Source organism: Lasioglossum baleicum, chromosome 18 (genome assembly GCF_051020765.1).
Source record: "Lasioglossum baleicum chromosome 18, iyLasBale1, whole genome shotgun sequence".
Lineage (NCBI taxonomy): Eukaryota > Metazoa > Arthropoda > Insecta > Hymenoptera > Halictidae > Lasioglossum > Lasioglossum baleicum.
The window spans coordinates 2,173,524-2,186,520 of record NC_134946.1 but is presented as its reverse complement, the minus strand read 5'-3'; the positions used below and the strand labels follow the sequence as shown (position 1 = coordinate 2,186,520).

The 12,997-nt window shown below is 36.2% G+C and overlaps 2 protein-coding genes across 7 annotated transcripts; one reads left to right on the top strand and one right to left on the bottom strand.

The window, feature by feature from the left end:
• The first annotated feature begins 2,271 nt into the window (after window positions 1–2,271).
• Window positions 2,272–5,250, top strand: LOC143217819 (uncharacterized). Of its 2 annotated transcripts, XM_076442460.1 has the most exons (3): window positions 2,660–3,350; window positions 3,427–3,605; window positions 3,931–5,250. In XM_076442460.1, the coding sequence occupies exons 1-3, from the start codon at window positions 2,813–2,815 to the stop codon at window positions 4,009–4,011; spliced, it is 798 nt and encodes a 265-aa protein (XP_076298575.1). In that variant the 5' UTR covers window positions 2,660–2,812; the 3' UTR covers window positions 4,012–5,250. The 2 variants fall into 2 exon arrangements, with proteins under 2 accessions (XP_076298574.1, XP_076298575.1); XM_076442459.1 differs by having other exon boundaries at window positions 2,272–3,350; window positions 3,427–5,250.
• Window positions 5,237–11,415, bottom strand: LOC143217818 (protein-lysine N-methyltransferase SMYD4-like). Of its 5 annotated transcripts, XM_076442457.1 has the most exons (13): window positions 10,851–11,155; window positions 10,658–10,754; window positions 9,610–9,781; window positions 9,279–9,510; window positions 8,976–9,159; window positions 8,527–8,842; window positions 8,202–8,442; window positions 7,794–8,128; window positions 7,643–7,716; window positions 7,450–7,562; window positions 7,085–7,376; window positions 6,848–7,010; window positions 5,237–5,870 (listed from the first exon to the last, which is right to left on the bottom strand). In XM_076442457.1, the coding sequence occupies exons 3-13, from the start codon at window positions 9,723–9,725 to the stop codon at window positions 5,717–5,719; spliced, it is 2,220 nt and encodes a 739-aa protein (XP_076298572.1). In that variant the 5' UTR covers window positions 9,726–9,781; window positions 10,658–10,754; window positions 10,851–11,155; the 3' UTR covers window positions 5,237–5,716. The 5 variants fall into 5 exon arrangements, with proteins under 5 accessions (XP_076298572.1, XP_076298570.1, XP_076298569.1 ...); XM_076442455.1 differs by lacking the exons at window positions 10,658–10,754; window positions 10,851–11,155 and adding an exon at window positions 11,198–11,415 and having other exon boundaries at window positions 9,610–9,908; XM_076442454.1 differs by lacking the exons at window positions 10,658–10,754; window positions 10,851–11,155 and adding an exon at window positions 11,198–11,414.
• Window positions 11,416–12,997: the final 1,582 nt, after the last annotated feature.

The following is a 12,997-nucleotide window of genomic DNA, read 5'->3' as shown; positions in this document are numbered from 1 at the left end:
TAAACGAAAAGTACGTCTTTTTTGGATTAATTTATCCCAGAAATGGAAAAATTGTCATCGGTCACTAAAGTGCTTTAAAGCGAATTACGATAAATGGTTAGAACAACATCTAATCTTTGATCGAAACGTAAATGAAGATCAATTGATGATGCGGAAGATTTAGACGAAGAGGAATACGAATTAACCATGTTGAAATATTTGAATAATTTAGAATTAACATCGGAAATATAATTATATACAAATTTATTGCGTTGAAAAATGTCGATATGTGTGCCTCTTTAATTTTGATTACGAAAAACGAATTTCCAGACTATACAGGGTGTCCCAAAACCCCTTCGACTCCGGGAAATGGGAGGTTCCTTAGGTCATTTGAAGCAACATTTTCCTTTGCACCAATGTCAGCCGGGGCTTTGTTTAGGAGTTATTAACGAAAAACACGGACCAATCAGAGCGCGACCTAGACGCGCGATGGCACGTTCAGCCAGGCGCTCCGGGAGACGAGCGTGGTGTAACGCCGCGATGCCGCAACGAACAAGAGTTTCTCGAGATTATGTGAATCTTCCCCGATTTGGATGAGCTTTGGATATGTTGTCAAGACCATGATTCTGAACAACATTTCCCTTTACAGTTTTTGTCAGCCGGCTTTAGTTTACGCGATAAATGTAAATACTTGGAATTGTAAATCGATCGATTGTACTATCTTCTACCCGATTTGGATGAGCTTTGGATATGTTGTCAAGACCATGATTCTGAACAACATTTCCTTTAGACTTTTTGACGGTCGCGGAAGAACTTTACTTGTCAATTCATATGGGTGGATCTTTTTACCCGACTTACGGCAACGTTACCCGAACGAGAGAAGAAGCAGAAACTGATTGTATTGAAAACTCACTTATTCAGCCGTAAATCCATTTGCTGCTTCGAAATGTGTGTCACTGGGTCACTCGGTGACGAACTGTACAGATGTCTTCAGGTATACGACAGTACCGAAAGCTAAGGGACGTACGGCCAGGTCGACGAACTGCACAGCCGGTGGTAGAAGGCCTAAGGGATGCGCGGTCAAGTCGACGATCCAGAATTTCACTTTCACTTTCGATTCGATAAATAATTCGTATGATTATTTCACACAGATGCCTTGAAATTTTTCCACACTCACAATCACTGTTCACATTTGTCAACACATAGTTATGCACTAATAATAATTGCCATATCCCTTGACCTGCTGCACAAATTACAACAATCAGGTAATGCAATCACTAGACTGCGGATTTCATGCATTTGTAGCAAACATGAGTAGGTGCATTTTAAGACACTAGAGAGATTAAAATAACTTCAAAACACCAATGTATTATTTTCAACTTCTTAAAATGATCACAATCAAATATCTGTCTGGCTCCTGTCCCTTGTAATAGCGGCAGCCAACTTTCATTTTACATAAAGATCCGCAGTCTAGTGATTAGATTAAATAATCGTTTAATTAGTTTAAGCAATTATTATTAGTTCATAACTATGTGTTGACAAATATGAACAGTGATTGTGAGTGTGGAAAAATTTCAAGGCATCTGTGTGAAATAAACATACGAATTATTTATCGATTCGAAAATGAAAGTGAAATTCTGGATCGTCGACTTGACCGCGCATCCTTTAGGCCTTCTACCACCGGCTGTGCACTTCGTCGACCTGGCCGTACGTCCCTTAGCTTTCGGTACTGCCGTATACCTGAAGACATCTGTGCAGTTCGTCACCGAGTTCATTATCTCGTAAACTAAAGCCGATCGCCAAAAAGTCTAAAGAGAAATGTTGTTCAGATCCATGGTCTTGACAACGTATCCAAAGCTCATCGAAATCGGAGAGGAGATAGTTCAGATAGTACATCGATCGATTTACAATTACAAGTTACTTATCTCGTAAACTAAAGCCGATCGCCAAAAAGTCTAAATAGAAATGTCGTTCAGAATCATGGTCTTGACAACATATCCAAAGCTCATTGAAATCGGAGAGCATTCACATAATCGAGAAACTCTTGTTCGTTGCGATGTCACGGCGTACCACCGGCACTCGCTTGCCGGCGCGGCTTGGCGCGCCGGGCCAGGGCGCGCTCTGATTGGTCCGTGTTTTTCGTTAATAACTCCTAAACAAAGCCGCAGTTGACATTGGTGCAAAGGAAAATGTGTCTTAGAATGGTCTCAGGAACCACCCCCTTTCGGGATTTTCATGAGTTTTGGGACACCCTGTATATGCACTAGGGTGGACCTTATTTTCCACCATCGAAATTTTTATGTGCGACCCTCTAGATTTGTTCCATTTGATAATAAAATAATTTCTGCAAAAGCGGAAGTCGATAGGACAAAGGGAAAGGGTGCCACAATTGACTTGAAGTTTGGAAATTTCACTAGTTTTACTCCAATTCTATCTATAACTCCATTGTAACATTTCCGCTGAAAAAATTATTATTATTTACCAAAAGTATCATTTCTCGGTTATTTAATAACAATATTTACTTATAAGTTTGAATAATTTATTCGAAAGTTTGAACCTTTAGCGTATAAGAGTACAAGAGTACTACAATATGAAATGAAAACCACTGTTACCTGTCAGCAAGGTTTTGCTTGCTGCAGCTACCTGAGAACCTTTTACCTATTCCACTGACCCTCAGAAACTTTCCGTTAGGCCCTTTAGAAGCCTCCCCTCTTTTATGGTTATACCTAAACTCATTTCGTACGTCCATCGACAAGAGAACTCACTTCTCACTGCAGTCTAGGCCGAATCTTCGTAGCACTCGCATTGGAAATACTACAGAGAGTTGAGTAAGATGGAAACAAGGAGCAGTGATCAGTTATTCCTATTAAATCACTTTGAGTCACAAATTGTTGGGGCTAAATTACCAAGCAACGGACAACTTTTACGTGTATTGTTCTATAATATGCGAAAAGTGAACTTAAATCTACGTGAAAGTGCGGCTTTAGTGATGAAAGAAGTAGAAATTTTCTGGGAAAAGGCGAGAATTCCAATAAAAAAAACATCGGATAGTATTAATAAAGTGGAAAAACTATACAACAAATGGCGAACGCTTAATAAAACCGCGAATCGCCAAAATGATCTACAGAGAAAGCGAGAACAAGAATTTATAGATTCATTAGAGGATTTATTCGATATCGCACATGCGAATGCCTTAGAAATGATTTCTGTAGAGGAAGATAAGATATTCCTCCTGCAGCAGAGGGAAAAGAGACGAATCGGTTCGATGGCATCTATTGATCGTAAATTAGTAGAGAAAGAAGAAAGACAAGCAGAGCGGAAGGAACAACAAGAGATGCGGTGGCAACGGGCTCAGGAATCATCGATCAATGGTAATGTTTTGAAGTTATTTCTAATGCTTTCACATTTATATTTTCCAATTATAGCAAATTTATTTTTACGTTATAGATTCAGTACAATTAGAATCAACGTCCACATCCAGTGATGAAGAGACAGAAGTCCCGTTAGCAAGAACCATAGAAATTCTTTCGGACGAGCCTCAGGTACCTGACAGTGATGACACCGAGGCAGAGGACTACAATATACCTGGGCCGAGTAACCCCAAGAAAAGACGAGGAAAGCAGAAGGTTATTACTCCAAAATTAGTAGCTGTTTTAGATTCGTGTAGAATAAGCGACCGTGATGCAATTCGAATTGTTATGGCAACAGCAGAATGTTTAGGTCATGACCTAAATGAATTAATAATAAATAGAACATCTATTCGAAGATATCGACATAATTATCGGTCTGAGCATGCAGCACAGTTGCAAGAAATGTTCGGACAAATTAATCTTAGGGGCATAACTATTCATTGGGATGCTACACTTATACCAGATATAAGCCACAAAAATGTAGAACGATTACCGATAGTTATAAGTTGCGGGGAAATTAAAAAATTATTGGGAATTCCAGTTATACCATCGGGTAGTGGGGCCAATCAAGCGTCGGCAATCTTCTCTAAGACAGAAGAATGGAATTTATCACAGCAAGTAGAAGCCCTTTGTTTTGATACGACCGCAACCAACACCGGCAGAATACAAGGAGCCTGCGTTCTATTGGAACAAAAATTAGAAAAAGAATTATTGTATTTGCCATGCCGTCACCATATTTATGAATTAATTTTACGTGCTGCATTTGATACAAAAATGAAAAGTCGACGGGTCCAGATGTTCCTCTTTTTAAGAAATTTAAAAATTCTTGGAGTTCAATAAATAAAGACAATTTTAAGCCCGGCGTAGAAGATGAATTTGTACGTCAAAATGTAATAGAGATTGATAAAAAGATTGAAGCGGCAATACACAATTTGCAACAAATTCAACCGAGGGATGATTACAAGGCACTGATAGAACTTATGATAATTTTTGTAGGCGGAACTCCACCTAAAGGTGTTAGATTTAGGATGCCTGGCGCATTCCACCATGCGAGGTGGATGGCTAAGGCTATATATTGCATAAAAATTTATATTTTTAGGAATGAATTTCATTTAAGTAGTGAGAAAAAGTTATGGATACAAAGTATTTGTATTTTTTTAATTAATATATACATACTCGCTTGGGTACGTACCACTGTACCTGCGATAGCACCCCGGTTAGATTTAGAACTATTAAGTGATCTATGGAAATATAAAGAGATTGACGAAACCATAAGTAATGCTACGTTGCAAAAACTGAGCAATCACTTATGGTACTTGTCACCAGAAAATGTGGGATTGTCATTTTTTGATCCACACATTTCTGTAGAAATTAAAAAAAAGATGGTTGAAGCACTCAACAAAGAAGAAGAACAAAATTGTAAAAAATTGGTCATTCCTAGAAAAGATATTAAACTATATATAGATATTACTATGGACAATTTTGTTTCTACACAAACATTGAAATTCTTTTCTAGATTTGATATAAATATAGATTTTATGTCTAAGGACCCAGCATTGTGGGAAGCGGATAATAATTATAAAGCGGCGACAAGAATTGTAGGGAATTTACAAATCGTTAATGATGTAGCTGAACGAGCAGTAAAATTAATGAAAGAGTATTCCGATTGTATTACCAAAGATGAAAACGAGAGACAGGACATTTTACAAATTGTATCAGAGTATAAACAGCGTTACCCTACAGTCGATAAAAAAACATTAAGTCAACATTTATAATAAATACCACCAATATTTATAAACGTATGTATTTATTAATAACAAAATATATTGCAAAAAAATATTGCAATCTTCGTTTAAACAAATTAATTTAATTGTTAATAAATAACTTTTTTTTATTACAATTAAAGATATTGGTCTAAAATGACATCTAATAATGAAATAATGTGCTAAAAACTGTTTTTCCTATTTTTAGTGAAATTTAATTTTTTTACATAAACAAAGTCGTTGTGGCACGTCTTCTCATTGCCCGATCGAGTTGATTTTTTACAGGGTTTATTTTTTCACTAAATGGCACAAATTGACGGGGTCGCACCATTAAAATTCCGAAAAAATTTTTTCACCAAGAGTAACTAAGGTCCACCCTAATATGCACTTTCCCGTTTAAAAATTGATTAATGAAAATGCCAAGAAAATGGCTACAATGAATTAAATTTGCAGAATGGTGAATTTGGATTGCAAAACCTGTACAACTGGAATGAATTGAAATGCAGTGATTTCGTATTGAAACAAAAATATATGGACTGCGGCCCTCGAATTAATTTGTAATACTTAATGAGGCCTTAACTGATGGAAGGAAAGTTGCATGTGTACCAAGTGTTTTTGATGTGTGTACACTTTGTAGACATCACTCCATGATCCATAATTATGATCTATCAACTCCTCTATTTGTTCCAAATATTCGTATGTTGTTGTCAATAGATCTCTATAATATGAAAAATTTCTGTATATCATTTATCATAAATTTTAAACTTTCCATGCACGAAATACAGTGTGTTTACCTACAGGTGGGAGAAAATTTAAGGGGTGGTTCTCGACGATAATATAAGACGAAAATGAAGAATAAAAAAATTGCGATTTCGGCTTCGTTATTTAGTTATTAACAATTAAAAATCCGCCTAAAATGCTGCAACACTTCTAACAGAAGTATACGTTGCGTACGTCAGACAGGCGCGCGACAGTCTCGTATCAAGTGACAAACGCATGCATACCTTGATTCTCATTTGGGGCCCCAGCGAGGTGAAAATGTTTAAAAAAATCGGTGGACGACATTGAACCTACCTACTCGTTAAAATCCACAAGGACATTTCTAATATCCGCCCTATGGAATTATCGAGTAGAAGGGGTCAATGCCATTTCACTTTTAAATTGTTTTCTTATATATATGTATATTCTTATACAGGGTGTCCCACTGTATCGAGAACGGCAGAATATCTCGGAAGACAGTTGTCGTTATCAAAAAAGTGTTCCGCAGCGGCTGCTGGCTGTTGGCCGACGACCGATCCAGGATGTAAACACAAGCTTTTTTCATCTTCATCAAAATCAGGATAATATCATGTAGCACATCTTTGGATTCGTCTCACTACCCGCTATTATTTTCTAAAGAAAAAAATATAGTATTCCATTTAAAAAAATCAAGGTGACCTTGAAATGTCCTCCACCACTCCACCCACAACAAAACAATTAATACCACGTAACGTAGCCCGTAATACCAAACAACTTTTGTAGGAACACTTTTTTGATAACGATACTGTCTTCCGAGATATTCTGCCGTTCTCGATACAGTGGGACACTGTATACATATTCTCATATATATTTTTATTTTTGTCTTATATTATCGTCGAGAACCACCCCTTAAATTTTCTCCCACCTGTAGGTAAACACCCTGTATAACGAACTTACTTGTACGAGCTTGTAGTAGTATCCGACGTCTTTTCAATGTAGGGAAGGCATACATTTGCGAGTTTATACAGCATATTCATGAGCTCGATACTAGAAGGTCCAAATCTTTCAATAACTGCAGCAATTATACTTTCTCTGCATTTTTTAGCATCTGCCAATTTACCTGCAAAAATAATCCCATTTAATTTATAATAAAGTTAATAAACATTTCATACAAATAATTGATTTATACAATACCCTTTAACATATATAATTTTGATATGATATGTAATGTAGAGACAATATCTTCATTAGATTTATATAACATTCTTCTCCTAATATTTAAACATTTTTCTAATTTCTTAAGAGCTGCTTCAGCATTTTCTTGAAAAATGTAACTCTTAGCTTCGTTAAAGAGTTTTCCAGCTTGCTTTATTTTATCTTGTTGGAAATGTTTGGGCTTGTCGGAGCAGTCTAAACAAAATAAAGAATTCTTGATGTTGCACACTGCACCGTTACATTTCGAACAGTTCATGGCAGTGAACCTTTCCTGCAGTGATAAAATGATTGTAATTTAACTGTTAAATTATTTGAAAAAGAATGAACTGTGTATATTTACATACCACGAAATACTTCAGATTTGGCTGAGTGCAACGTTTACAATTACAGATAAAATAATTCGATCTTGACAGTAGTTCCTGTCTTTCTTCTGTTGATGTATGCCTGTAATCGGGACCTATGGATAACAATACTAAGTAAGCGATGAAACGAAAACGCACATATCCATGTTTAACACGTTGAAAACTCTTAATGTACCATAACTCATCGAAATTTCTTCATTCGCGGCAATATCCCTCGATGCTTTAACGATCTGGTATTGATCCATAAAACTAAAATATAATAATAAAAATAACGTATTATTAACTAATGTAATTCAAGTGTCTCAAAAAAAAAAAGAAATAATTACTTGATAACTATGTTGGGATCACAAGAATTATTCATCATACTTGCAGACGGGTAAATTCCTATAGCTACAAGGTCTGTGTTAATTATGAGACCGATAGACAAATGATTTTCGCTCGATTGTAGACTGGTCATATGCATTGAACTACAATTGGAAATAATTTGTAGGATATATCGTAGAAGTAAAGAGCTTACGTAAAGATGTTTATTATCATCTGTTATAGCATGGAAGTTGGAATTGAAACTGTTATCAACAAATTTCCTTGCAAAATCATTAAGGTCGTTTCTTTGAAAGAAATCGGTGTGTTCCATTAAATACGTGGTAAGTATGACAGATGTCTGTAAGATTTAACATTTAATTGTATAAGTTATACAAAAAATCTTGTTTTCACAATACTGTTGTGTTACTTACAAGACAGTGCATTATCAAATCTTCTAGGGGTACTTTATCAAAATTAGTTATCAAATTTTGCATTTCATTAAATTTGATTGTATCCGTTGTTGTTGTACATACTAGTAAAAGTTTCACGGCAAGTTGTCCAGTCCAACATTCTTTCAACAGACCCATTTGACATTCCCAACAATGGTACGAAGACCATGCTTCTTTCAAACAATTTGTGTCGCAATAAAAAGTATTCAAGCACTTTGAGCACCTAAATCAACATAATTCATGATTTTTACAATAGTTTTCATAAAGTATTTTGTTTATAACTATACTTTACTTGTATATTACTTACGGTACAGGAATGTCTGTGCAGAGACGATTACAGTGTTGACAAATACGACTCACTTTGCAATCATTCCGGAGTACAAAGCTTACTGGTTTTTCTAAAAACAGGACTTCGCCCTTTCTTATAAATCTATTTGCTACTACATGTCTCCCCAGTTCTTCGTTGAACTTTCGATCGATGCTCGACGATGCATGTGGAAAATTAGGATTTTCATCGAACATTAGCATAGACCTAAAGTCTGACGGATCATCGATATTTTTCGACTCGTCTGGTGTACATGGTCCATTAAATGTTATTCCAGAAATTCGTTTTTCAATATCGTCTGAAAGTTGATATTTAAATGTGGATGTATTAGAAGCATAACTCATTTAGAACTTAATCTCTATATTAAAATCATTCTTTCGAGCTTAGAAATGTCATATCAATACTTATCAACGCATATGTGCTATGTTTACCTTTTATAGAAGGTACAATATAGTTGGGATCATCCATCGATTCACGTATTTTGGCGATCATTTCTTTTGCTAAATCTGGATTACCTAATTTCAAGTAACATTCCACCTTACGCATATGTAATTTGTAATGTAATCTCTTAGGACAATTTAACTCAATTGCTAAATCAATATCTTTTATACAATCCTTGTCGTTGTTAACAGGTATGCGTTACACATAAAAATACGTTAATACAATGGAAAGCATTAAATACATATCTATAGAAAGAAATATGTATTTACCGCATAGTTTACATGTTTACTTACATTGTATCTATTTAAAAAAAATAAAGATGCAGATCTGTTTGCAATAGCCACGGAAAATTCAGGACTGTGTTCTGGAGCATACATAGCACATTCTGTATAAGACTGTATACTCTCTGAATAGTTTTTGGCTTGAAATTGTTTATTTCCTGTGTTTTTCCATACTTGAGCTTTTGTGATAGACTTCGATTCTTTTGTATTTTGACAGCCTTTCATCCAGTTCGACACAAATTCCCTATTTACAAGAAAAATGATTTAATATTATATATTTGTAATGCTGTAACAAAAATCTGTGAATTAATGGTTTACTCAATAATATACACTGTTTGTCTACCTTGTGTATTCATCATTCCAAAAATAAAACATTAAATCCTCCCGCTTTATATTGTCTTTCAAACTGTGTCGTCTTGTTAATTCTTTGAGAACATCAAGTGAAACGTGCCTGTCCATGGGTGCGCCTACGGTGTATTATGGAGGTGTTCCGACAACAAATCACCTCTTGACCTCTGTAAGGTTGACGTTTTGTGATATTTAGATATTTAAATCCTACTTCTCTGTCGTCGCTAGAGATGAGGCACTTATGATAATCGTGCCAGTCGTGCCGTGCTGTCTCGTGCACAGTGCTGAGACATTCTGCAAGATTTCGCGCGCATGCGCGGCCAAAACGTTTTCTTTATAAATTAAGCATTTCGATAATTTAATCTGCAACTTACGAGAAGATACAAGTCTTTCGTAATCTGGTGCATAATTAATAGAGTCGCTTTTCATCATGAAGATAATTTTTCCGTATTTGAAAGTTATTTTGAATTGCTCGGATGCATTAGATACCACGCACAAAAAGACGATTCGCGACGGATAATATATTCCTGAGGCAAAGCATATTAATTTGTATTACAATCACGATTGCTTTACGTCTAGTAGAGTATTTTTTTCATGATTTCGGAACTTTTTTCTTTATCGAAAGTGTCAACCGAGTGTATTTAAATATTTCTATAAAGTGTGTGAATAAATAAATGACCAAACAAAGATCCCTATATTAGAATCATTTCGGTCTAATTTTGCTCGACAATAAAATTACATTCCACTCTAATGAACAGTTGCTATTACACACTTCGTTGCCATTACAACGAAATGCTATGCTTAGCTATTACACATTTTGTGAGTGTCCGGATACTTTTGAACAGTAGTGAATAATTGACGGGAAAGTATCTATATTTTACGGGGTGTTGAAGGTACCCCATTTTATCGAGAATTTTACTTTACTGAGGCTAAAATCGCCACGATATCTCACCATTGGCTAAAAGTCTCTGTTGTGAACAAATACAAAATCATGAAAATATTATCACGCAGTACAGTATTCACTTGACAAATGTCCAAAATACCTGGCCTATCATTGTCCCAGAAGGAGTGTAATCATTGGTATGTAATCATAATACTGGTCGGGTACATCCGTGTGAATGCGACACCAGGAGACCATTACTAAAATCCAATAACAATCTGACTTTCACCAACATATTCGTGGCATTTTTCTAATGCAAATGATACCAAGTATAATATAATTCCGATAATACTTACTTGTGTAATGAACGATGAAAGTTTCGGGCGCAAGGAAGAAACACGGAGAGTCGTTACGTGCGCGCCGGCACAGTTCAAAGTCTTTCCTATACGTTGTCCTTCCTTTGGCTCGAGACTTTCATCGTTCAGTGCACAAGTAAGTATCACCGGAATTATATAATATTTGGTATCATTCTCATAAGAAAAATGCCACAAATATGTTGGAGAAAGTCCCACAAAAAAATAATGAAAAATAAAGAACTCTCGAGCTTTTTGACCCTCATTGGGTAGTAGGGATAGTATTTTGGATATTTATCGAGTAAACAATTAATAAATTCATTTGGCACGAAGATTTGTAGAGTACTTACTGCAAGCGAAGAAATTGGTGAACAACAAGGAACGAATACGTATGACCACGACCACGAGACTGCTGAACACTGCTGAAGACTGCGTTGGACTCAGTTGGACTGCGTTCCTCGCGGTCGGCGTCGACCGTCGCCGTCGACCACGAAACCTCTGCCGATCGTCTTTTGTCAATCGTGCCAGATCGCTTCGGACCAATCAACGGGAGGCAGTGATGCCATATAGCTGGCGCGGACACGGATGGGGGTGGGGGCCTCAAACGCCTGCTTCTCCCAGAAACTCTCTTCCATGCAACGCGCGCCTTCGTTACTCCCACCATACGCATCTTCGTACCGGACCGCGCACGAGATATAAACAAGTCATCGCGATTTAAACAACTAACGGTCAGTTACGGTTGGCGAGAGAACGAAGCATCAAAACACATACAATGTTTCATTTTGTGGAAACTGGAAACGTTCACGTTGAAGCGGCGAACAGAGCTACTCTTAGCAGTCTACCAACGACACATCGACGCTTTCTTAGCTTCTATTGCAGCTCCAATGTGGTGGTACTCCTAGCGATGCCGAAATCTAGAAATACCAGATGCTACTCGCGACATGTCTATTTTGTCCCGATATTAATGTATAATGTATTTATAAAAACGCTCTTCATAAATTCAAAGAATCTTTAAAAATTCCCAAACGATCGTATCATCATAAGAGCTACAAATGAGCTGCCTATGAAAAAAGTTAACTTACGGATGGGGTTCTAAGCATTCGCATAAGCATGCGCATAAGCAAAGCAAAACGAAAATAAACTAGAGGGTTATTATTGCTCCCTCGCAGGGTTGTTTTTGCTCGCTCGCTTTGCTCGCTCGCGGATAGGATTGCTCTTGCGAAAGGGTTAGTGGTACGCATGGCTAGTCGTACCTATAGCTATTAATGTTTTTTTTTTATTTGGTGTGTGACTCTCCACGAGCCACACAAAGAACTTCCCGATGCGTTAGTTGCAGTATGTTATCATCATTATTAAGTGTACGTTTTAAGAAGATTATACGTTTTCAGGGAAATTCAATAGTTTTCTACTTATCAAAATGTTTGCTATATGGCGTCGCATTAAACCAACATCGTAGGCTCGTTGCTCGCTTGGTTCCTTGTTATAGCATACTAATGTTGCAAAATAAATTGTCTTAATTAGTTTTTCGCAAACGATACAACTCCTCATTATCCGGGTTTGCAGTAGTGATCTTGGTTTTCTTCGATACTGTTAATTTAAATTGTCCCAAAATATATAAACTGCGCTCAATTTTGAAACTCTGCTCAGTGCTACATACAACATTTGTAAAGTTCGCCTTTCTGATTTTTAAAAATCCAAACATACTTTCTCGTATGTTTGTCCTGACTTTTATGAATCGTTATCGCTTCAGTAGGAACCACTGAAAATTGACTACGTGTGATTTGATATTTTTTCTCACTCGACATATTTACTTGATTCGATATTTTTATTATTGGTGTAAAATTTTGATCAATATTGGCATTTTTCATATAATCACGATAACGAGTTCTTACTTTCACTCCTACTCTGGCCAATTGAAAATCTAACCACAATATAGACGGAATTTTAGTATTTTCTTGAAAAGTAATAAATTTTAATATGCCGCATGTGTGTGTGTGTGTGTGTGTGTGTGTGTATGCTCCATTAACCAATCCGTTTTCAACATCAATGTTATTAATAATTATCATATAATTTATATTAATTTTCAATTTAATCTCAGTTAATAATTCGTTTTGAACTGATTGTTTTTTTAAAGATTGTAATATAAATTT

Bases quoted from the DNA above. Each gene is read 5' to 3' on its own strand.
- LOC143217818 (XM_076442455.1), bottom strand. From the start codon at position 9,725: ATGGACAGGCACGTTTCACTTGATGTTCTCAAAGAATTAACAAGACGA. The intron at 7,717-7,793 runs GTAATTATTTCT...ATTATATTTTAG, and splicing joins GATCCCAACATAGTTATCAA to TTTTATGGATCAATACCAGA. The intron at 7,377-7,449 runs GTATGTAAATAT...TTATCACTGCAG, and splicing joins CAAATCTGAAGTATTTCGTG to GAAAGGTTCACTGCCATGAA.
- LOC143217819 (XM_076442459.1), top strand. From the start codon at position 2,813: ATGGAAACAAGGAGCAGTGATCAGTTATTCCTATTAAATCACTTTGAG. The intron at 3,351-3,426 runs GTAATGTTTTGA...TTTACGTTATAG, and splicing joins TCAGGAATCATCGATCAATG to ATTCAGTACAATTAGAATCA.